Genomic DNA, 24,894 nt, shown 5'->3' on the forward strand with positions numbered 1-24,894 from the left:
TGAGGATGACAAATCCCTCCAGCACTCAGGGCAATGGTTGTAAGTTATGTCCTGGGGGCATATAAGGTTTTCATAGACAGCGTTGTCGTAGAAACTTCAAAAATGGCTCATTCAATTGGAAATCCCATGCCCATCCTTTACTCACATACATTCAATAAAAATTTTGAGATAGCCATTGTGTTCAACATAGTTGAAAGATCCGGAAATTATGTCTTTGAGGATGACAACCCCCTCCCCTCCATAGCTCTCAGGGCGAAGGTTGTAAGTTATGCCTGGGGGTTATAAGATTTTTATAGAAACTGTTGTCGTAGAAACTTCAAAAAGGGTTCATTCGACTAGAAATTGAGAGGGCTAGTGCCCCTTTTGAAAGTTGAAAGTAATCAGAGGGCGAATGCCCCCCCCCCCCTCACGCCCTTCATTTCTCCAAACACTTCTGATCAAAATTTTATATAGCCATTTTGTTCAACTTTGTGGAAAAGTCTGAGAATTATGTCTTTGAGTATGACAACCCCCACAGCTCTCAGGACAAGGGTTATAAGTTTTGCCCTTGGGGTATATAAGGTTTCTATAAAAAGTATTGTCGTAGAAAATTCAAAAAGGGCTCGTTCGATTGGGAATTGAGAGAACTAGTGCCCTCGCTATGAGTCGAAAGGGATCGGAGGGCAAATGTGCCCCCACCACCACCACGCCCATCATTTCCTGAAACACTTCCAATCAAAATTTTGAGATAGCCATTTTGTTCAACGTAGTTGAAAATTCTGGAAATTATGTCTTTCAGGATGAATCCCCCCCCCCAAGCCCCCAGGGCAAGTGTTTTAAGTTATGCCCTGGGTGCATATAAGGTTTTTTATAAAAAGCGTGGTCATATAAATTTCGGAGGGGGCTCATTGGATTGGTAATCAGAAACTTTAGTGCAATTTTTAAGAGTCAAAATGATGGGAGGGCTTCGAGTATTGTCTCGAAATGGATGTAATAGAAATTTTGAGATAGGTTTCTATTAAAAACAGTCTAAATATCATATAACAAGGCTTTTGGCGTTGAAACGAACTCCCAGAGCCGTGGAGCAAGAGTTGTAATTTATGCCCCGGGGACATTTAATCTCTTTACGGAAGGGATGGTTGTATAAACTTTAGAGTTGGCTCATTTGGTTGAAAATGGTTAAGTTCTAGTTCCCTTTTAAGAGTCAAAAGTGATGGAATGCAACAAGCGTCCCTCCTCCCCCCAACTCACCCCCTTCACCGAACGAGTCTGATTAAAATTGTGAGATAGCGATTTTGCTCAAAATAGTCCGAAGAACATATAACAATGCCTATATGGTTGACACAACCCCCTAGTGCCCTTGGGATAAGGTTGCAAGTCACGTCCTTTGGGCATATAAGGTTTTTATGTTGTGGATGGTCGTATAAACTTCAGACGGGGCTCAGTTGATTTGAAATTGGAAGTTATAGCACCCTTTTTAAAAGTCAAAATTGATTTGAGAGCAACCAACCCCATCCCACACTCTTTATTAAAATTTGAATTAAAATTTCTTTATTAAAATTGATTAAAATTTGAAGAAAGCAAATTTCTTCATTGTAGTCGAAGAGCCCGGAAATTATGTCTTTGAGGAAGACAATCCCGCCCCCACAGCTCTCAGGGTAAGGGTTTAAAGTTATGCCCCTGGGGCATATAAGGTTCTTGTCGAGTACGGCCGGTCGTATATACTTCGGAGGGGAGTTATTGGATCGGTAAGATGAATTTCTATTACCCTTTTTAAGAGTCAAAGTGGTCTGAGGGCCCCCCTCCCTCAACACGTTTTTCCCCCGAAATACATCGAATAAAAAATTTTGAGATAACCATTTTATTCAAAAAAATCCAAATTCATGTAACAAGGCTTATGGCGTTAGTTAGATAGATAGATAGATAGTTAGATAGATAGACAGATTTATTTAATAAAAAGGGCTTTCATAGTTTTGTTCTAGTCCAGAACTAAATAACGCTATTTTTTACAACATTGGTCACTAAAGTGAACAAAAATTACGAACGATTAAATGCACTAACAAAAAAAGGGACGAAAGCTTAATTTTGCTTCGGGTATTCACACGTTTTGTACAAGGAGGTGGTAGTAACGAAAGGTACTTCTCACATGCGAGTAACGAATGTCCAAACTTGAGCATTCGTTCATATCGGCGCTCACTAAGAGACGAAACTTTCAGCGACTCGAGAGCGGACTCATAAGACACGTGACTTGGACCGAGTATGATTTTTGTAGCACGTTTCTGCACAGTTTCGATGTCACTACTTAGGTATTCAGTATTGTGCACTTGTGGGTCCCAGACTGGGCATGCGTACTCGAGTAATGGCCGCACATAACACAAATAAGCCAGTCTGAGTTGTATTGTAGAAAAACCTAGGCGCCGCAAAGTCACTAACGCTCTTAAGGCGTAATTTCCTTTTTTCAAATCACAGTAGAAGTCACCAGAGCCTGGGGGAGGGTTGTCGTTTACTCAAGAGATGGGATGGTGGACTAGTTAAGGGAAGGGATGGGATCAAGTGGAAGGGATGGTTTTTCATCTTTAGAAGAAGCTTATTTGGTTGAAAATTGGAACTTCTAGTTCCTTTTTAAGCGTCAAAAGTGATGGACGGACTTTAGCCCCCCCCCCCTTCCCATCAATCCGTCTATTTACTAAACACATCTGATTAAAATTATGAGCTAATGATTTTGTTCAAAATAGTCCAAAGAACATATAATAGTGCCAACGCCCTGGAGATAGGGTTGTAAGTTATACCATGAGGGCATATAAAGTTTTAATGGAATGGGCGGTTGTATAAACTTCAGATTGGGCTCATTTGATTTGAAATTGGAAGTTATAGTCCCCTTATTAAGAGTCAAAGTGATTTGAGAGCAACCAGCCCCCCCCCCCAAACACATCCAATCAAAATCTTGAGATAGCCATTTTGTTCCACGCAGTTTAAAGTTCAGGAAATTATATATTTAGCAGGACACTCCCCCACAGTCTTCAGGGCAAGAGTTATAAGTTATATAAAGGTCTAGTGCCCTTTTTAATAGTCAAATGTGATTTGAGGGCAACTAATCCCCCTCTCACGCCCACCTTTTCCCCAAACACATCCAATCAACATTTTGAGATAACCATTTTGTTCAACGTAGCTGATTTTCAGATAGCAATTATGTTTTTGAGGAGGGAACTCCCCCACAACCCTCAGGGCAAGGGTTGTTAGTTATGCCCTGGGGGCATATAAGGTTTTTATAGAACGCGTTGTCGCAGAAACTTCAAAAAGGGCTCATTCGATTGGAAATTGAAATGGCTAGTGCCCTTTTTAATAGTCGAAAGTGATTGGAAGGCAACTTACACCCCTTCCACGCCCACCATTTCCCCAAACATATCCAATCAAAATTTTGAGATAGCCATTTTGTTCCACGCAGTTTAAAGTTCAGGAAATTATACCTTTGAGCAAGACACTCCCCCACAATCTTCAGGGCAAGGGTTATAAGTTATGCCCTGGGAGGATATAAGGTTTTTATTGAAATCTTCGTCGTAGAAACTTGAAAAAGGGCTTATTCAATTGGAAATTCAAAGGGCTAGTGCCCTTTGAATAGTCGAAAGTGATTTGAGGGCAACTAAACCCCTCTCACGCCCACCTTTTTCCTCAAACACATCCAATCAAAATTTTCAGATAGCCATTTTGTTTCACGCAGTTCAAAGTTCAGGAAATTATACCTTTGAGCAGGACATTCCCCCCACAGTCTTCAGGGCAAGGGTTATAAGTTATGCCCTGGGGGCAGTTTGTTTTTAATCTTTATCGTAGAAACTTGAAAAAGAGATCTTTCGATTGGAAATTCAAAGGGCTAGTGTCCTTTTTAATAGTCGAAAGTGATTTGAAGGCAACTAACCCCCCTTTCACCCCCACCTTTTCCCCAAAGTTTAAAGTTTTAGAAATTAGGTCTTTAAGGATGACAAACCCTCCCCCCACAGCCCTCAGGGCAGGGGTTGTAAGTTTTGCCCTGGGAGCATATAAGGTTTTTATAGAAAGCGATGCTGTAAAAACATCAAAAACGGCTCATTCAATTGGAAAATGAAGGGGCTAGTGCCCTTTTAATAGTCGAAAGTGATTGAAGGGCAATTAACCCCCCTCTCACGCCCATCATTTCCCCAAACATGTCCAATCAAAATTGTGAGATATCCATTTTGTTCAACGTAATCGAAAGTTCTGGAAATTAGGTCTCTTAGGATGATAACCCCATCAGAGCCCTCAATGCAAGGGTTGTAAGTTATGCCCTGGGAGCATATAAGGCTTATATAGAAATTTGTTGTAGAAATTTAAAAAAAAGGGCTCATTTGTTTGTAAATGGAAAGTAACCTTACTAGGAACCGAAAATGGGTAGAAGAAAATTGACCCCCCTATCACTTCCAATATTTCCCCAAACACATTCTGTCGAAGTATTAGAATAGCTAAATTGTGCGCGGGGACCGACTTACTTGAAAATAATGTACCTAAAGGTGAAATACCCATCCAAGTCCCCACGACACAGGCTGTAAGAGATTCATGGGGGGCATATAAGGTTTTATAGTTAGAGTTTTCGTAAAAACTTCAAAAGCGGCTCATTCAATTAGAAATTGAGAGGGTTAGTGCCCTTTTTAATAGTCGAAAGTGATTGGAGCGTAACTAACCATCCTCTTGCGTGCACCATTCCCCTAAACACATCCAATGAAAATTTTCAGATATCTATTGTGTTCAACGTAGTATAAATTTCTGGAAATTAGGTCTTTGAGGGTAACAACCCCCCCCCACCACACAGCCCTAAGGGCAATGGTTGTAAGTTATGCTCTGGGGGTATATAAGGTTTTTATTGAAAGTATTGTCGTACAGACTTCAAAAGGTCTCATTTGATTGGAAATTGAAAGGGCTTGTGTCTATTTTAATAGTTGAAAGTGATGGGAGAGCGACTAACGCCTCTCTCACGCCCACCATTTTCCCAAACACATCCAATCAAAATTTTAGATAATCATTTTGTTTAACGTAGTTGAAAGTTCTGGAAATTAAGTCTTAGAGGATGAAAACCACCCTCACAGTCCTTAGGATAAGGGTTGTAATTTATGCCCTGGGCGCATATAAGGTGTTTATAGAAAGCGTTGTCGTAGAAACTAAAAAAGGGCTCTTTCGATTGGAAATCGAAAGGCCTAGTGCCCTTTTTATTTGTCGAAAGTGATAATTTTTATAGTAAAGATCGATGTGGGTATAATGTATAATTTTTTCTTTGTTGTTGTTGTTGTTTAGACCACTTCGTATCGAAGGAGTTGTCGTAAAAACTTTGAAAAGGGCTCATTTGATTGAAAATAGAAAGGGATGATGCACTTTTTAATAGTCGAAAGTGATTGGAGGGTAATTAATCCCCCTCCCACGCCCACCCTCCCATTTGTCTTTATGTTTAAAAACTAAATGTTGCCTTAAGAGTAAATTAAAATGCACTGTGTTAATGCTAATTCCCAATAAGGCATCTCAGCAATATCACAAGAACGACTGAGGGTATTATGTTCAAACTTTCGGGGCTACTTCTGGTCTTAAAATTTAACCAAGTCAAAATAGCGTAAATGTATGCAACCCATCAAAGAAAGTAAGCAGATTTTTTTGCGAATGGTATCAAGTTTTCCATTTCAGGTCAACTAGAGGAGGTATGAAACGAAATTAAACACCACTATTTGTGTCCAGATTTTTAAAAGGGTGTATGTTGTTAAAAATTGCTGAAAATTTTTCTCCAGCATACAAATAGCAGACCAAACTGTAAAGTCTTAAAAAAACGAAAAGATTTGAAGTATTATTTTCTTCTTCCCTGAAAAGACTATGTCAATACAAAAAGAACAGAAATTAATTAAAAAAACTTTATCCACAAAATAAGTTTTTCAAAGAAAAGTAAAGAACTCCATTGAACAAAAAATGAGCATAAATAAAATCAAATAATCTACGAAGCGGGAAACTACATGAATGTGCATTGTCAGTTTAATATACATATACTGATATTTAGTAACCAAAATGTTAATATTATTTGATTTATTAAAGTTATAAAAGTAAGAAAATTTATATTTTTTTCAATAAAGTGCATTATGTTCTGGGCGTGGGAAGGCATAGGGGTTTTGAGCCCAACTTATGTTAATTTCTGCTCGTTTTGAGTTTGACTCGGTTATTTATTGTAATTTCTGTTCGTTTTGGGTTTCATTTATCATTACTGATTTGCGGTATTTTCACGCTTCCTAGATTATTTGATTTTATTTTTGCTGAACAAAATGGCTATCTCAAAATTTTGATCAGGTGACTTAAAAAAACAACAAAGAGAAAAATCTAAAAAAACAAAAAACAAACGAGACTGTGGCCAGTGGAGAGAAAAGAAAACAACAAAAACAAAACAACGCGGATATTTCGCCTGCATACAAACAAGGCGTCTTCAGCACGAAAAACACACAAGAAGAACAGGATAAAAGAAAAAACAAGATAAACTAAAAACCAATAAAACCACCACCAAAAAAAAACAAACAAAAATGTACAATTCGCGCAAACTGATCCACGTAGGGAAAAGATGCTAATATAGAGTTACTTCAGTGAGGACACCAGAGTAACGCCAGTGAGGACGCCAGTTACTCTGGTGTCCTCACTGCAGTAGCTATATATTAACATCTTGTCCCTACGTGGATCAGTTTCCGCCAATTGTACATTTTTGTTTGTTTTTTTTTTTGGTGGCGGTTTTATTGGTTTTTAGTTTTATCTTGTTTTTTTTTGTTATTCTTGTGTGTCTTTCGTGCTGAAGACTACTTGTTTGTATACTGGCGAAATATCGGTGTTGTTTTTTTTTTATTGTTTAATTTTCTCTCTACTGGCCACAGTCTCGTGTTTTTTTTTTTTTTGAGATTTTTCTCTTTGTTGGTTTTTGTCATGTCTGGCCAGTTCGGCTTAAGATCTTTCATTGATCAGGTGACTTTGGAAAAAAATAAGCGTAGCAGGGAACTTAGATGCCCTCCATTTTTTTGTTAACTTAAATTTAGCACAATAACTTTCGACGTCTGTTCCAATGAGTTTTCTCGCAATATTCCAGGTCAATTGTGTCAGTACGACCAGACCTGGACAAAAAAAGTCAGTTTAATATACATATACTGATATTTAGTAACCAAAATGTTAATATTATTTGATTTATTAAAGTTATAAAAGTAAGATAATTTATATTTTTTTCAATAAAGTGCATTATGTTCTGGGCTTGGGAAGGCATAGGGGTTTTGAGCCCAACTTATGTTAATTTCTGCTCGTTTTGAGTTTGACTCGGTTATTTATTGTAATTTCTGTTCGTTTTGGGTTTCATTTATCATTACTGATTTGCGGTATTTTCACGCTTCCTAGATTATTTGATTTTATTTTTGCTGAACAAAATGGCTATCTCAAAATGTTCTAAATATGTTCTAATGTTCTAAAATATTATAAGTATGTCTTTTAGGATGACTTAATCCTCCGAAGTTCCCGGGGGGAGGGCTGAAAGTTATGAACTTTACCCAATGTTAACATATAATATTGGTTATTGGGAAGTATACAGACGTTTTCAGGGGAGATTTTATCTGGTAGTGGGGGTGGGATGGGTCGGGGGTTATGTGGGAGGATCTTTCCATGAAGGAAGTTTTCATGGGGGAAGGGATATTGTTATGAAGAGGACGCCGGACTTCCCAGCATTATTTAAAAAAAGATCAGAAATTAAATATAAAAAAACAAGTTTTTCACTGCAACATCAGCAACATCAAAACTTTAAACTAACAGAAAATATTACATATATGATTGGGCTCACCCCCTAGTCAATACATCGCTCTTTAAGCCTAAGATTTTTTAGTACTTTCATAAGAGCTATTTATTCTAATTAACGGCATTTGTGATTAAGCAGTCATTTTTAAAGAATTGGAACAAATTTCGAACTTTCGCTTAAAGAGCGAAACCATCATTAAAATTGATCTAATGTATTGACTAGGGGGTGAACCCCCTAATATACGTATTAAAAGTATATGAATATAGAAGTTCGTTACGTAAGTTAATTCGTAAGTTATGTATATTTATTACTAATAAAAACGTTCGTAAATAAAATTGAACAAGTTTCTAGAAAGCCATTTAACCAAATAAAAGTAAATTAATATAAAAATTTTGTTTTAATTTTTCATGTACGGTGAGCCAAAATCAAAACCTGCATTTATTCAAAAACGTTCAAAAATTAAATAAAAAAAAAAGTTTTTTTAACTGAAAGTAAAGAGCGACGTTAAAACTTAAAACGAACAGAAATTATTCTGTATATGAAAGGGGCTGTCTCCTCCTCAACGCCTCCCTCTTTACACTAAATTTTGACTTTCTCCCACCTCTATTTGTTTAAACAATGAAAAACTTTAGCGTAAAGAGCAAGGTGTTGAGGAGGGAACAGCCCCTTTCATATACGGAATAATTTCTGTTCGTTTTAAGTTTTAATGTCGCTCCTTACTTTCAGTTTAAAAAACTTGTTTTTTTATTTAATCTTATTTCAAGAACCAATACATTTTGAAGAAAATAGATCATTATTATTTCTTATTTCAAGACCCAATACTTTTTTAAGAAATTTTTCTGATATTTTGAATATAGTATTTTTTTATTTCAAGCAGCAAAGTATTTTGTTTTAAGTATATTTTAATTCATTTTAAGACATTAAAAAAAGTTGAAAAAATTTCAAAATAAAAAAATTCTAAGTCAATAAAAAAAGAAAAGTGTTACTGCAAACTTCATTTTTACAATAATAAAAATCACGATTAACATATCTATATTATATTCATTTCGTATTTCAAAAATATCACACGTGAATTTTTTGTTTTAAGTATATTTTATGTTCTTTTAAGACATGAAAAAAAAGTTGAAAATTTTCCAAGTAAAAAAAATAATCAATGTTAAAAAATATTATACTTAAAAATAAGTAAAAAAAGGGAGGGGAGAGAAAAGTTGGAGGGGTATTGGGGCCCTTGGAGGTTGGGACATGAATGACCAAGGCTGTCGTATCATTACTTAAAATATATATGACTATATTAGCTTCAACTTAATGTATACTTCAATACTAAACAATATTTAAACAAGACAAAACATTGATTCATATAATCGTCTTGACTTGAATATTAAGTTTTATAATAACTGGACAGTGCTTTTATTCACATAATTGTCATTTAGATTTACCTTTATATTCATGCTCAGCAAGAATTATGCAAATGAGATGCTGGTTGTTACTTTGTGCGTAGATCAATGACCCCAATCTAAGTATGGTCTTGCGTCTATATTGCACAGTCATTAAAATGGCCTTACGGGTCTTACCTCTATATTGCACAATAAATTATTCACTTTCTGTGCCTTTATATAACGCACTACTTAAGTCTAACAAGGTAAAATTTGAGAGAATATTGATGGCAAACTTGAACTAACAGAAGAGACTATGTCCATTTAGATTGCCAAAATAGTGTATCTTAAGAATTGTTTTGTGCATTAAGTTGGAACTCAGAGAATACTTAAAGGGGATAATCAGTTGACCAAAGGGCAATCTGTGCACACTGCCACTAATGCTACTGCTAATGCAACATTTACTAGTTCTACTACTACTATTACTATTGCTCCAATTACTACTTCTTTCGCAACTACTTGTAAGGTTTAGGGCACTAAGATGAAAATTTCAAGAAGTATACGACTATACATGCTAAAAAAAGAGCAAATCAACAATATTTCTGCTCAAAATCCCCATTCCTTCCCAAGATCAGAACATAATTTGCACTTCACTGAAAAAATTTAAATGTTTTTACTGTTTTAACTTAAATAAGTCAAATTTTATTAAATATATCAAATTTTGATTAATAAATATCTGTATATATATGTTAAACTAACAATGCACATTTATTTGTATTTTTTCCGTAAAGTGCAAATTATGTTTTTGCCTTGGGAAGGCATAGGGGTTTTAAGCTCTACTTGTGTTAATTTATGCTCGTTTTGAGTTTCTTTTATTTATCGATGCTGACTTTTGGTAATTTTACGGTTGGTGGAATATTTTATTATATTTTTGCTTGTTTTTAGTTTAATGGAGTTGTTTACTTTACTTTTAAAAAATTTTTTTTTTAATTTTTTAATTAACGTCTTATAAAATCCTGTTATTATAGATACTATGATAAAATCCTTCTATGATGAAAAATACAATCCTACTATTAAACAAAAATAAACTCTAGCCCAACCTTGAGGTATTTGTCCTGAGAGATACCCAACATTTTACTAATCGGCTGGATCGTACGACTGAGATTCAGGTTACCATCTGCATAAGTCTAAGGTGTTGAATTAAAAGAGGACAACCCTTCTTTAGATACAGGTTCCTATGGGATTACTGCTACTTTAATACTAACCAGAACTGGAACCAAGATTTTGCTTGTTTTCATAACCCCAAAAAGTGACAGTGTTCGAGGGACTGTCCTGATTTAATTCGTTCCGAAATCCCTAAAACTGACGAAACTTCATAAACGGGCATTGAAACGTCAAAAAATTTCTGTCTAAGAGCTCACTTGGAAGCTAATGCTTACATCTACGGGCTTTGCATAAATTCGTCTTTACAGCGTATCGTAAAGTTGCATATGAAACCAGAAATGGAACCTTTTGTGTCATGTACTGAGCGGATAGGGTTTGAAGCGTTAATCCAACGTTCATCAATTGAAGAAAATTTCCTGTGCATCGTTGCAAATATGTGAGAATAAGACCTTTCTTTCAACGCATCAAAGATTGAGATGACTTTAAAAATTGTATTAAAAAATCTCTTAAAAAAGTAAGTATTTTCGAAGACCACTTGGCCTTTCTGTGACGTACAAATAACAGTTTAGTTGAGATAATCCTTTTATTTGACAGTGAAACAATAACAAAATTTCTGGATATTTTGGTCATATATACAAAATTTCCGTATATATGACCGAAATATCCAGATATTTTTTGTTGTGTCACTGATAAATAAAAGGATATTTCACAACTAAACTGTTATTTGTATGTACAGAAAAGGAAAGAGCCATATGGAAACTTAGGACATGGAGAAACAAAGTCCTACTATAATTTAAACTTGAAACGACCAAAAATGAATGTATGAATAAATGAAACCCAAAACGAACAGAAATCAAAATAACCAACCATATCAACTTTAAAGACAGCATTTACTGAAATAGTTCAGTGAACAATTCCTGAAACAAGTAAAAATCAAAATGAATTATAATGTCAAACTAAAAACTAACTAAAATTAGTACAAAAAAGAGTACGTCCCCTCCATAACCATTAAGGCTACTGCGTCATTTTCAGACTTACATATTCAGTAGAACCCTGACAACTTTTATTGGATTAGTTAAAAATAAAACTTTCCAAAAAAGAAGTTTTTCAAAGAGAAGTAAAGGTCATATTAAACTTAAGATCAGCAGATACAAATACCTGCTGAAATTCAAACTTAAAACCACCGGAAATTACTATTAAAGAATAACTAAAACCAAGAACGAAAAGAAATTAAATAAATAATCATAGCAAAAAACATGCAACCAATACTAATATAAATGAATAAATATTAAGGCGAGTAATGCTTAAATTGAATATGCAAATCAAGCTTCAAAAAGATTGTTATTGAGGTATAAATGAAACCCAAAACCAACAGAAATTAAATAAACAAGCAATGCAAATAAATATAGGCCTATAGTAGATACTAATATAAATGAATAAATAAATCATAAAACGAGTGAAACTTAAATCAAATATGTAAATCAAGCTTGAAACGAACAAAAATCACTACAAACAAGAGTTTGGGTATCGCCTCCTTCTCTCTCTTTGAAAGTCTAAAACCGTCTGCGCCATTGGCATTTTACTGAGAACTACATGCCTTGAACATTCTTGGAAAGTACAGATGAAGTCAAATTGAATATTTGATATATAACGATGTTAATTGTTAAAAGATCATCAGTTAAAGATTTTATTTCACTGTGATTATTATTTTCATTTTCAATGCTGTAATAACTGGAAAAGAAAAAATGTGTAATATAATTTGTTTTCAGTAAAGCGTCAATGACGCTGTAGGTTTTAGACTTTTACAGTGAGAGAAGGGGGCGATACCAAAACTCTTGTTTGGTGTAATTTTGTTCGCTTCAAGCTTGATTTGAATCGCTTCCTCTCACTGTAAAAGTCTAAAACCTACTGCGTCATTAGCGCTTTACTGAAAAATATATGTTTTGAATTGTCTTGGAAAGTACAAGTAAAATCAAATTGAATGTTTATATATTATAATATTAATTGTTGAAAGATCATCAGTTCAAGATTTTATTCAACTACAATTTTTATTTTCATTTTCAATGCTGTAATAACTGGAAAAGTCTCTTGTCCGTAGTGAAACTGTATTCGTCTTGAACAATCTTAGAAAGAACTAATAAGTTAAACTGAATATTTGTTGTATAATTATATTAATTGCTGAAAACTCATCGGTTCAAAATTTTACTTTAAATTAAATTTTTATTTTCAATATTAAGCACAAAAGAAAATATTTGTCATATAATTTGTTTTCAGTAAAGCTTCAATGACGCAGTAGATTTTAGACTTTTGCGGTGAGAGGAGACGATACCCGAACTCTTGTTTGTAGGGATTTTTGTTCGTTTCAAGCTTGATCTGCATATTCAATTTAAGTTTCACTCGTTTTAATACTTATTTATTCTTTTAAATTGGTATCTTCGTATTTTGATTTACATTGATTGTTTATTTAATTTCTGTTCATTTTGGTTTTCATTTATACTTCAATAGCGAAATATTTTTTTCGTTTTAAGCTTTATTTGTACATTCAATTTAGCGCCTTACTCGCTTTAAGTTATATTTATTCAGTTAGATTAGTACCTGTTGTGTATTTTTTTTTTTTTTTTGCTATGAATGTTTACATGATTTATGTTCGTTTTTGGTTTCATTTATTCTTTAATAATAATTTCTATTCTTTTTTAGTTTGAATTTTAATAGGTATTTGCGTCTGCTGACCTTAAATTTAATAAAGCCTTTACTTTTCTTTGAAGAACTTCTTTTCCGAAAAGTTTTTTTTTTTTTAATTAATTTTGTTCGTCTCTGATTGCAAAAAGTTTCAAGTTGAAAAAAAATTCTTATTTCAAAATCATTTTTTTTTTCAGTATCAAACGTTCATCAAACGTTCAATTTTGTCGACACTTCAGATTTTGTTATCTGGTCTTTGAACTAATTTTAACAAAATGGCAATCTCAAAATTTTTATCTGATGCATTTGGGAGAAAAGGGCGTCAGAGGACGAAACTGGATGCACATTGTCTCTTGATTTAATTTAATATCTACTCGACATTCCTCAAAAAATTAATTTATTAGCCTTAGCCGTCTGTGGGACCTATACTTCCTTATGACAAACTGGATACGCATATTGTCTTTGAATTTTGCTGATTATCTCCGTCAATATTTTGTTGAAGATTCAGCTTGATAATATTAGCAGTTGCTGATATATTGCAGATACGTCATATTGCCAACTAAATATGCACGGTTTCTTTTGATTTAGTGGAATATTCCCTGAAAGTTTTAGTTTAATACCCTTTGCTGCTCCCGAGATATTGCAGATACACAAAAAGTTGCCAGAAGGGGGCAGATTTGCCCTTGTGGCAACTCGGATACATATAGTGTCTTGACTTAGTTCAAAATCCACCTGAATATTCTCTGATAGTTTCTGCTCCATACGCTTGGCTATTTCTGAAATATTATACAGGCCCTTCCATTCTATTAGAAATAATAATTTTTCAAAATTGCCATTTTGTATTATTTGTTGCACTCTACCCTAGACTACAAATGTGAGTAACTTCATCCCTGGAGGCATAAAGGAGGCATTTTATGGGACCTTTTGATTATTTTGAACAAACTGGCTGTCTCAAAATTGTGACCTGATGTATTTGGGAGTTATTCGTGGAGGGGGGGGGAGAAGGGCAGGGTTCTTGTCTTCCAATCACTTTTGACCTACGATTAGTTTGTCAACATTATTCTTCAATTTGTATATTAGTTTTTCATTATTTACGGCATTCGTGTCCCTTTGTGTACGAATCTTGTGCCCGGAAGCATACCTTATTGGACCTTCTGACTACTTTAAACAAAATGGCATGCTCAAAACCTTGGTCAATCTATGTGGAGATTTGGGTGTCGCTTAGAAAGAAAGAGCAAGAGAGAAAAGTGTTTGCTCTGCGATCACATTTGACTCTTAAAAGGGGCACAGGAACTTTTAATTTCCATTTGAATGATCCCTCCAAAATCTCTTCGACCATCTCTTCCATATGAAGTGGGTCCAGGAAAAAAATTGTATTAAATTACAGTTTCAATGCTTCAATAAATTGAAACAGGCAATTGATTGGATTTAATCTTTGTGAACTCCAGTGAACAACACTGAAGCGCTGCCTCTGATTGAATGTGTGAAAGGTTGTTTCTGTTGCTAAAAAAAATGTCCCAGGAAATGGTACAGCATACTCTTCTGAATACAAAATATAATTTCGGTCCTTTTGTCGTAAGAAAGGTTAAATAATATTAAATAATTATCATGCTTTACAATTCCAGAGTTGCAAGCTGATATATTTACATCTGTCAAAACATTGAATGTGAACATATCTCCGGTATCCTTAGTTTCGGATTCTGAAATGCTTTGTTCTGTCTCGAATCATCCAAACTGGGACAACCAACAGGCAGCGAAGGTGTTGCAAAGATCTCAAGGACATATTAAAAAGGAATCTCTGGTTATAACATCGACAACAAAAACCATTCAAGAAAAGCTGCGTCTCAGACCAAGGAAGAAAAATGTCAGCTATGTTGACTTTTTCGACTCTGATATGGATGATATCAGTGATGAAGGTATGAAGTTGCTTTAGATATTTTGGTTGATATATTTAGGCAGGTAGATTCGGACACCTCAAAACCGTAATTTTACTCTTTTCTGTTTTTTGAGAAGAAAGACGTCTTATTAATAGAAAATAGCTTGCATCAAAAATATCAAGTTAAGTTGTCTTCGAAAATAGTATAAGAGAAGTATGCGGGCACTAAATTGCTTGGAATATACTAAGAATGCCTGAAATGGCAGTTTCTGTTGTTGCAAAATAGTACTTCATTAAGATTTAAAGAGCAAATTCAAAACTTTAGAGGAGCCAAAACTTGTGTAATAAAATGTAAAACTAAAAAAAAATTCATTATTATTTATAAAGAAACTAAAAATAAAAACAGACGAAAATTATAGTCACGAGCACGAAATTAAAATGAACATAAATCAGTAAAATAAGAAATCTACCTTGATATGCTACTACTACTAAGAACTCACTGCAACACCAAGCTGCCTGAGCCCAACAGAGCTAGGCATGCTCCTCTCCATCCCAATATATTCAAAACCTCCTATTTCATCTCTATCGTCGAATTTTGTGATCTCTAGTCTAGTATCCAACTGTTCCTGGAAAGTCTCTTTCAAATTTTTATCCGGGAGTCTATCACTGTCATATCTTTCTGAAAGGTTGTTACCTTTCCTTAATTTTAGCTTTAGATTACTTCTAGACACTACTAGGTGGTTATCTTTACTTTTAACTTGAATAACAGCACTTCTATGTACCCTAGTATCTTATATCGATCCTGCCAGTCATTGGTTTATAATAACGTAATCAATAAGGTTAGCTGTCTTTGCTTCATACAAAAACCTTGCTAACATATTGGCCATTTTATGACCGAATATTGAATTTTGACATAACAATGTGTTATACCTTTAGAGTTGCAACAGTGTAACTACCTCTGTTTTCTTATCCTACACCTAATTTACTTAGGCTGGGATACAATCTAGCCCTATTTCGCTATAGATACTATCCTAGTATTAGTTAAATTGCATTCGCAAGTAGTCGCAGTTGAAAGTTGTTGGGATCGTGAATAGTCTCAAAAGTATTCGTTGGCTAAAGTACTCGCAGATGCAAATTGTCTCAGTCGCAAGAAGTCGTAGTCAGAGTTGCAATTGTGAGTAGTAGTAGTCACAACATAAGTAATTGCATTGTTTAGTATTCGTAATCACAAGTATTTTTGTCACAAATAGTCAAATTTTCAAGTAATATGATTGACAGATACAAATAGTCACAGCCGCAGTCATAAGTAGTTGCACTTACAAGTGGTCCCAAGTAGTCATAGTCACAGTTGCAACCACAGTAGTATTAATATTAGTGGTCCGTAAAGTGTAAAGTCATTACCGTTACAGCTCCTGAGATATTGGAAATATACCCTTTGATAGCCTAGATCCAATATTGGACTCAGCAGGGATGGTTGAAATCGGAAGTAGTTCCACGTAGTCATATTCGCAATCGCAAATAGTGGCAGTTGCAACCACAGTAGTAGTTGCAATTGTGGTCACGAAAGTATAAAGTTAATATCCTTACCCATTCCTAAGATTTAAGATATGCTCTTTTCATAATCGCGATTCACATAGTATCCGTTGGATTAATGTAACACCTCCCGCAGTATTTCCTGAAATTTCATCTTAACACAATTATTTTTGTCCAATACATTGAGGGTCAAACATTCTCCCTCTTTCCCAATGATAAATCTTGTATGTAAACAACAAGCATGTTCCATAATTTACAACCTTTTCTCAAGGTCAATACGTATTGACTGACTTGAACCAGGGGCTACTTCATAATTTTTTCCAGTATTGAAGGGGGTCTAGAAAGGACAACTAAGACCATTTTCTATCCATACACTGTTCAACATGCACCGAAAATTTCAAATTCATTGCCTTCAGCCGTTCCTGAGATGTCACTGGTACGCCTTTTTGAAAATCAGCATGAACACGTTGTGTTTTGATTTTGTTCAACAGCCCCCTCAACAGTCCCTGAAAATAGTCACCAGTAGATGTAGTAGTAATTTAGTCATAGTTGCAAAGTGTTGCAGTCGGAATAAGTCACATCATAGTCCCAACCATTCGGATTTTCTGCCGCAATAGTAGTAGCAGTAGTGGCTCTAAAAGTTTTGAGTTAAAACCCTTACCCGTTCCTAATAGCTCAGCATACCACTCAACATTGCTCGAAAATTTGTCTCAATACCCTTAACCTATTCCGACACACAGGATAAAACATCCCTCCCCCCTTTCCAAATAATAAATTCTGCATGTAAACAAATTTATAATTGCCATAATTTATATTCCTTGCCGTGGGGGCTGTGAGAGCATTGCATACCCAGAGCCATGTCTTTTAAACATTTTGACTATTTTGAATAGAATATATCTTTAAGATTTCTATCAGTGTTAAGGGGGCCTCTAAAAGGGCAAGAGAGGGAAGGCTGGCCCTCCTCCGTTCCTTTATCAACATCCTTCTCAACATGCTTTTAAATTTCAACATCCTTGCCCGTTCCTTAGATATTGCTATTGTGTCTGTATAACAACACGTCTGCATATAGTGTGTTCTGATTTCGTTTGACAATCTCCTCAAAGTTTTAGTAGAAGTTTTACCTTAAGACCCTTGGGCTTGTTGGAGACTCAGGATCAAACATGCCCCCTTTTACCAATACCCAACCATATGTGTAAACAATGGGCAACTTATATAATTTACCACCTAATTCATCCACGGAGGCATAGTTATTTGACTTTTTGACTATTTTGAACAAGATGGCCATTCCAAAATCTTCTCAAAGAGAGTAGCTAAAAAGGAGCGAACTGGTTGCCCTCTGATTACTTTTCAATATCTTCCCCAATATACCCCGAAAATTTAAACTTAGTCTCAGCCGCTCTTGAAATACTGTGGCTATACCTATTTGATAAACTGGATGCACGTTGTATATTTTGGTTTAACTTATCATACCTCTCAACATTCCCGAAGTTTCACCTTAATACCTTTAACCTTAGAGAACACACCCAGTATCAAACACCCCCTCCCTATGCTAATGATAAATCATTGGTGTAAAAAGGACTAATTGCATAATTTAAGTTCCTTGTCCTTGGGGCTGTGGGGGTATTGCACCCTCGGAGACATAGATACTAGACCTTTGACTTTTTTGAACAAAATGACAGTTTCAAAATTTCGATCAGTGCTGAGCAGAGGATGTACCTAAAAAGGGGAGGGGGATTCATTTATTTATTGAAGGTGATTTGTGGTACTTTTACGCTTGTAAAATTATTTGATATAAAATTATTTTTAAAATTCATTTTGATTGATGCAGCCTTTTTCATTCGAAAAGAAAAGAATATATTAAATCTGTTTGGTGTTTTTTTTTTCTGTTATAAGAATTTACAGTTTGGCTTACTATTAATATGTTAAGAGATCATTTATCAACGATTTTTAATAATATTAATTAAAACAAACTTTTTCCACAAAATAAGTTTTCCAAAGAAAAGTAAAGAACTCTATTTAGCCAAAAATGAGCAAAAATAAAATCAAATAATCTACCAAGAGTGAAACTACCACAAATCAGCATGGATTAATAAATGAAACCCAAAACGAACAGAAATTACAATAAATAACCGAGTCACACTCAATCCCAAGGCAACATAATTTGCACTTTACTGAAAAAAATTTAAATTTGTTCACTTTTATAACTTTAATAAATCAAATAATATTAACATTTTGATTAATAAACATCAGTATGTGCATGTTAAACTGACAATGCACATTCATTTGTATTTTTCTCAGTAAAGTGCAAATTATATCCTGGCCTTGGGAAGGCATAGGGGTTTTGAGCCTTACTCATGTTAATTTCTGCTTTTGAGTTTGATTCGGTTATTTATTGTAATTTCTGCTCTTTTTGGGTTTCATTTATTTATAGATGCTGATTTGTGGTAGTTTCACGCTTGGTAGATTATTTGATTTTATTTTTGCTCATTTTTTGTTTAATTCAGTTCTTTACTTTTCTTTGAAAAACTTATTTTGTGGAAAATCTTTTTTAATTAATTTCTGTTCGTTTGATATTGGCATAGCCTTTTCAGGGAAAAAGAAAATAATAGTTAAATCTTTTCATTTTTTAAAAACTTTACAGTTTGGCCTGCTATTTATGTGCTGGAGAAAATTTTTCAGCAATTTTTAGCAACATAGACCCTTTTAAAAAGCTGGTCACAAATAATAGTATTTTATTTACTTTCATGCCTCATCTAATCGACCTCAAATAGAAAACCTGATGCTATTCGCAAAAAAAAAATCTTTTTACTTTCTTTGATAGCTAGGATACACTTACGCTATTTTGATACGCTTATGGTATTTAAACCAAAGGTCATAAATACCATAAGGCTTTAATGTTTTATTGGGTCTTTTTCTAAAAACTCATTTTGTTGTGCACAGCCATCCCCGCTCGCCCACCCCTTAGCATTAAACCTCACCCCCTAATATCCTCCCATTTGCAGCGCAAATAGGAGGATAGGTTTATATATTGCAACGATTATATAATTCTTGCTAGATACTAAAAGAATTTTTTCCGTTTGTAGATTTCGCCACCATATAAAAGGATGTCCTTATCGCCATAAAGGCAAAAAGGTTTCGATGTTGCATTGTTTTTAGTTTTGTATTAAGATCAGTAAAAACAGGGCCACCAACTGGAAGGTTTTGCACAGCCAACCCCGTCCGCCCACACCTTAACATTAAACCCGACCCCCTAATATCCTCACATTTGTAGCGCAAATGAGAGGATAGCTCTATATACTGCTTGTTAATGGTTATCTCTTGTGTAAAGCTATTTTATTTTTTTTTAATTTATTTTTTTCTGTTACTAAGTTTTAGACCATAGAAAACCAATGGTCATAAAGACCCTTAGGCTTTAATGTTTTATTGGGCCTTCTTCTAAGAATTCCTCATTTTCTAAAAACAGCTCATTCGACTAGCTATCACGTACCCTTTTAAGAGTCAAAAGTTTTGAGAGGGCACCCCCCCCCCCTTCACCTTTTTTCCTAAAATGGACCAGATCAAATTTGGAGTAGCGATTTTAGTTAAAAATATTCCTAAGGCAAAAAAATTACAGTGCCATATAAGGTTTTCTTATGAAGAAAATAGGGCATATTTGATCCTGGATCTTCTGGTTGCGCTGCTATTTGTGTATAAATGTAGTGAGATTTGTGAAAACGGTGCTCCAATGTAAAGGTTTTACACAGCCAACCCTGTCTATCCCCTAGCCATACGCCTCCAATGTTTTATTATTATTATTTATTTGTTTTTTCCCAGAGGCACTTCATACGGAAGCGGTCGTCGTAGAAACTTCAAAGGGGGCTCATTCGATTGGAAATCGAGAGTTCTAGTGCCTTTTTAATAGTCGAAAATGATTGGAGGGCAACTAGCCCCCCCCCCACGCCCATCATTCCCCTAAACACATCCAATCAAAATTTTTAGATAGCCATTTTGTTCAGCGTAGTTGATTTCCAGATAGAGAATATATTTCTGAGGAGGACACTCCCCCACAACCCTCAGGGCAAGGGTTTTAAGTTGTGCCCTGGGGGCATATAAGGTTTTTGTAGAAGGCGTTGTCGTAGAAACTTCAAAACAGGCCCATTCGATTGGAAATTCAAAGGGCTAGTGCCCTTTTTAATAGTCGAAAGTGATTGGAGGGCAACTAGCCCCCCCCCCCCCCCACGCCCATCATTTCCCCAAAAGCATCCAATCAAAATTTTGAGATAGCCATTTTGTTCAGCGTAGTTGATTTCCAGATAAAAAAATATGTTTTTGAGGAGGAGACTCCCCCAAAACACTCAGGGCAAGGGTTTTAAGTTATGCCCTGGGAGCATATATGTTTTTAAAGAAGGCGTTGTCGTAGAAACTTCGAAAAAAAACTCATTCGATTAGAATTTCAAAGGGCTAGTGCCCTTTTTAATGGTTGAAAGTGATTCGAGGGCAACTAGCCCCCCTCACGCCCATCATTCCCCCAAACATCCAATCAAAATTTTTAGATAGCCATTTTGTTCAGCGTAGTTGATTTCCAGATAGAAAAGATGTTTTTGAAGTTGAGACTCCCCCACAACCCTCAAGGCAAGGGTTTTAAGTTATGCCCTGGGGGCATATAAGGTTTTTGTAGAAGGCGTTGTCGTAGAAACTTCAAAAAAGGCTTCGTGAAATCTAAACTAGTTGTCCCCATTGTCGCACTTTGTGCGTATTTCTTGAAAGATCAGCTTTTCAAAAAGCTTGCCGATTGTGGAGGCCAAAAAAAATGTGACTATTCAGCAACCTTTGGGTTTTTGTCCATCTCTAAAACACAGGTAACAAGACTTTCCGAAACTGTAGCTGGAATATATTGCTGAGAAATACAAGCCTGAAATAATAGTGACACATTCTGTGGAAAAAGTAGGTTAGCATATAGGAGGTGCTCAATGGGCACCCCACCGTATCCTAAGGAATCTACAAGGTTCATTCGACGAATTTAGATCTGAACAGCTGAAGGTATAACAATGACAAAGTTCTTCCGGGGGTCCAGTTTTGACATATGATGGAGGAGAGCATTTTATAGGTAGCTTCAAACGGAGGAGGATCATCGGAGAAAAGCAAAGAAAAATGTCTTTCCCACAAAGCGACATCGATAGGGTCAGATTGCGAGGAGGAACTTGATGTCAGCTTTGAAACTCTCCTCCAAAGCTGCTGGGGATTATTTTTTTAACTTACGTGTTGCCGTTTGAAATTTGTTTATATTTCCAACGGTGGAGAGCTTATTAGAACTCACGTTTGGTTGACTTAACAATTGAAAATAATAACGCCCTAGCGAGGACGATCACAGTCGGCCAAAACCAAAATATATGACGGTGCTAGGTATATTGAAATTCATCATCTTCTTTCCAACCCTGTTTCTGTCTCCCTGTTTTGACCCTTGTCGAAGGTGCAGATACAGAAGAAACGACCTTAAGAGCATGTGTCAACTGAGCTAGAAAGCAATCAAGGTCTAGCGGGTTCTCTTTCAGTGAAGTAGACCGAAGGTGGAAAGGGATTTTGATTTTCATCAGCAAAGAATCAAGCGTGTACTGAAAGGACGATATATCTATGTGATCCCATGATAGTTTTGTAAACCAACAGGGTCGTGTTTTATTTTGTGAAAGAGGCATGTAAATGTTTAACTGGAGGTGTAGATGGTCACTTGATAGGATGTCATATAGAAAGCTCTATCGTAGAAACTTCAAAAAAGGCTCATCCGGTGGGAAATTCAAAGGGCTAGCGCGTTTTTTAGCAGTCGCAAGTTATTGGAGGGCAACTAACTCCCCTCTCGCGCCGACCTTTTCCCCAAACACATCCATTCAAAATTTTGAGATAGACGTTTTTCAACATCGTCGAAAGGTTTTAATATAGTAATTTTGTTCAGCGCAGTTGAAAGTTCTGTGAATTATATCTTAGAGCAGGACACTCCTCACACAATCTTTAGGGCAAGTGTTATAAGTTATGCCCTGGGGGCATATAAGGTTTTTATTGAAAGCTGTGTGTAGGAACTTGAAAAAGGGCTCATTCGATTGAAAATTTAAAGAGCTAGTGCTCTTTTTAATAATCGATAGTGATTGGAGGGCAACTAACCCCCCGCCCCTTACGCCCATTATTATCCCAAACACATACAATCAAAATTTTCAGATTGCTATTTTGTTCAACGTAGTTGCAATTTCTGGAAATTAGGTCTTTGAGGATGACACCCCCCCCTCCCACAGCCCTCAGGTTAAGGGTTGTAAGTTATGCTCTGGGAGCATATAAGGTTCTTGTAAAAAGTTTTTTCGTATAAACTTCAAAAAGGGCTCATTCGATTGGAAATTCATAGGGCTAGTGGCCTTTTTAATAGTTGAAAGTGATTGGAGGGGAACCTATCACCCCTCTCACATCCACCATGCTCCCAAACACATTCAATCAAAATTTTGAGATAGACATTTTGTTCAATATAGTTGAAAGTTCCGGAAATTAGGTCTTTGCCAGTGTTGTCGTAGATGCTTCAAAAAGGACTCATTCAATTGGGAATTGAGAGGGCTAGTGCCCTTATTAATAGTCAAAAGCGATCGGAGGGCGAATCCCACCTCCTATACCCATCATTTCCCCAAACACTTCCGATCAGCATTTTGATATGGCAATTTTGTTGAACGTAGTTGAAGCGTCCGGAAATAATGTTTTTGAGTATAACAACCACCCAAGCCCTCAGGGCTAAGGTTGTAAGTTATGCCCTGGGGGCATATAATGTCACATAGAAAATGTTGTCTTAAAAACTTTAAAAAGGGTTCTTTCGACTGGAAATCGAGAGGGTTGTTGCCCTTTTTAATAATCGAAAGTAATCAGAGAGAGAATCGGCCCCCCCCCCACATTTCCCCAAACAGGTCCAATCAGCATTTTGATATGGCCATTGTGTTCGACGTAGTTGAAAGGTCTGGTAGTTACTTCTTTGAAGATGACAACCCTCCCCCCATATACCTTAGGACAAGGGTCGTGTTATGCCCTTGGGGCATATAACGTTTTTATAGAAAGTTTTGCCGTAGAAGCTTTGTATAGTAATTACTCAGCATATAAATACACAACAATACAAAACATCCTAGCTCAGCAGGAATATAAATGTCACTCGAATCTAACAAAGAAGCGGCAAACTTTTTATTTATAGCAATAAATAAACCACCCGAAGGTCTGCAAGTCTACTAGTCTTGCTTGTCTGAGAAAAAACTGAGAATCAGGCAAACGCTCTAACAGTGACACATTACTTTTACTTAAAAAGTGTTAAAAAAGACACGCAATATTTCAATAATTTTTAGTTCTTCACGGGCACCATTTATTTTCTGATAAAATACTGACATATGTTTTAACGCCCAAGGGCTGTAGCATTGATTCTCTGGGCTTGAGTGGGAAAGTGCTTTTTCATTTCTACAAAAATCAAACTGTTACTTCTGTAGGCTTTTCCACAGTTTGCACATTTTATGTCTGCTTGGAACGCATGATCCTTATTACTATGATCACCCACACATCTACCACACTTGGTCGGGTTTGAACACTCCCGAGTGAAATGTCCGAATCCTTGGAAGTTGAGATAGTGCTTCGGTTTTTCGATCGGTCGAGTGACATGACATAAACAATATTCTATCTTCACTCCAAACTTCAATACATGATCAAGGTCACCATTTGTTTTAAATTTCAGCTGTACAACTCTCGAATCTCTGAAGAGTGTCTCAGAAAATACATTTTCGACGAGCACTGAGATTTGGGAAGCATCAAAATCAGTCTCCGTTTTAATAATACCTGCATACTCGATTCTTATAATCTTAGCCCGAATTGTCATGCCATTAGGTAATGCAGCCACTGCTGCCACTGCAGAATCTTCATCAACCATATTGACTACCTGGTCATTACAGCCCAGTGTAATCTTGTCAGCACAGCCTTCTTCACAAAATCACGCTAATTTGTAGGTTTTGCATATTAACATCGTCAGAAATATTTGAAAGCACCACAGGGCCAGAGGGGGATTGGCGAGATGGCGTCAACGGCCAGATAGCTGGGCTTGAACTCTGCAAACATGTTTTCTGTTTTTGGACTTAGAAATTAGGCATCCGGACGCATTCGTTGAGGCGCTAGGCCACTACTGTAGAACTTCCGATGCTTCAAACATTGCAAACTGTGGTAAATCTTCCTTTTCTTTGAGGCCGCATAGCAGCTGAAAATGTCCAACAAAACGATGACGCTAGATATGATCCTTTTCTCTTGTCTTTGTATGTCAACCTTTAGTGCAACTTTACAGATATCAATTGCCTGCTTAATTGCATCATTTGCAAAATATTAAGCAAAAACCTTTATCACAGTGTCTTTATTCTTGGCAATTGACTGGTGCAAAAAGTTAAGCACTGGATAGACATGAATAGAACTATCCATGTATATACTATAACATCTTCTCCGAAAAGTTAATGCCATGCGAAATCAAT

The 24,894-nt window shown here is 35.8% G+C and overlaps 1 protein-coding gene across 2 annotated transcripts in view; it reads left to right on the top strand.

The window, feature by feature from the left end:
* LOC148950893 (uncharacterized) overlaps nucleotides 1-24,894 on the top strand; it is a 150,618-nt gene that overhangs the window by 89,043 nt on the left and 36,681 nt on the right. For both annotated transcript variants that reach the window (XM_089090499.1, XM_089090500.1), the window contains exon 11: nucleotides 14,616-14,906. In XM_089090499.1, the coding sequence (XP_088946625.1) occupies nucleotides 14,616-14,906 (291 nt within the window). The remainder of the gene's footprint in view (nucleotides 1-14,615; nucleotides 14,907-24,894) is intronic.

This window comes from Artemia sp. Qi Xiang Cuo, chromosome 6 (genome assembly GCF_049724085.1).
Source record: "Artemia sp. Qi Xiang Cuo chromosome 6, ASM4972408v1, whole genome shotgun sequence".
NCBI classification, from domain to species: domain Eukaryota; kingdom Metazoa; phylum Arthropoda; class Branchiopoda; order Anostraca; family Artemiidae; genus Artemia; species Artemia sp. Qi Xiang Cuo.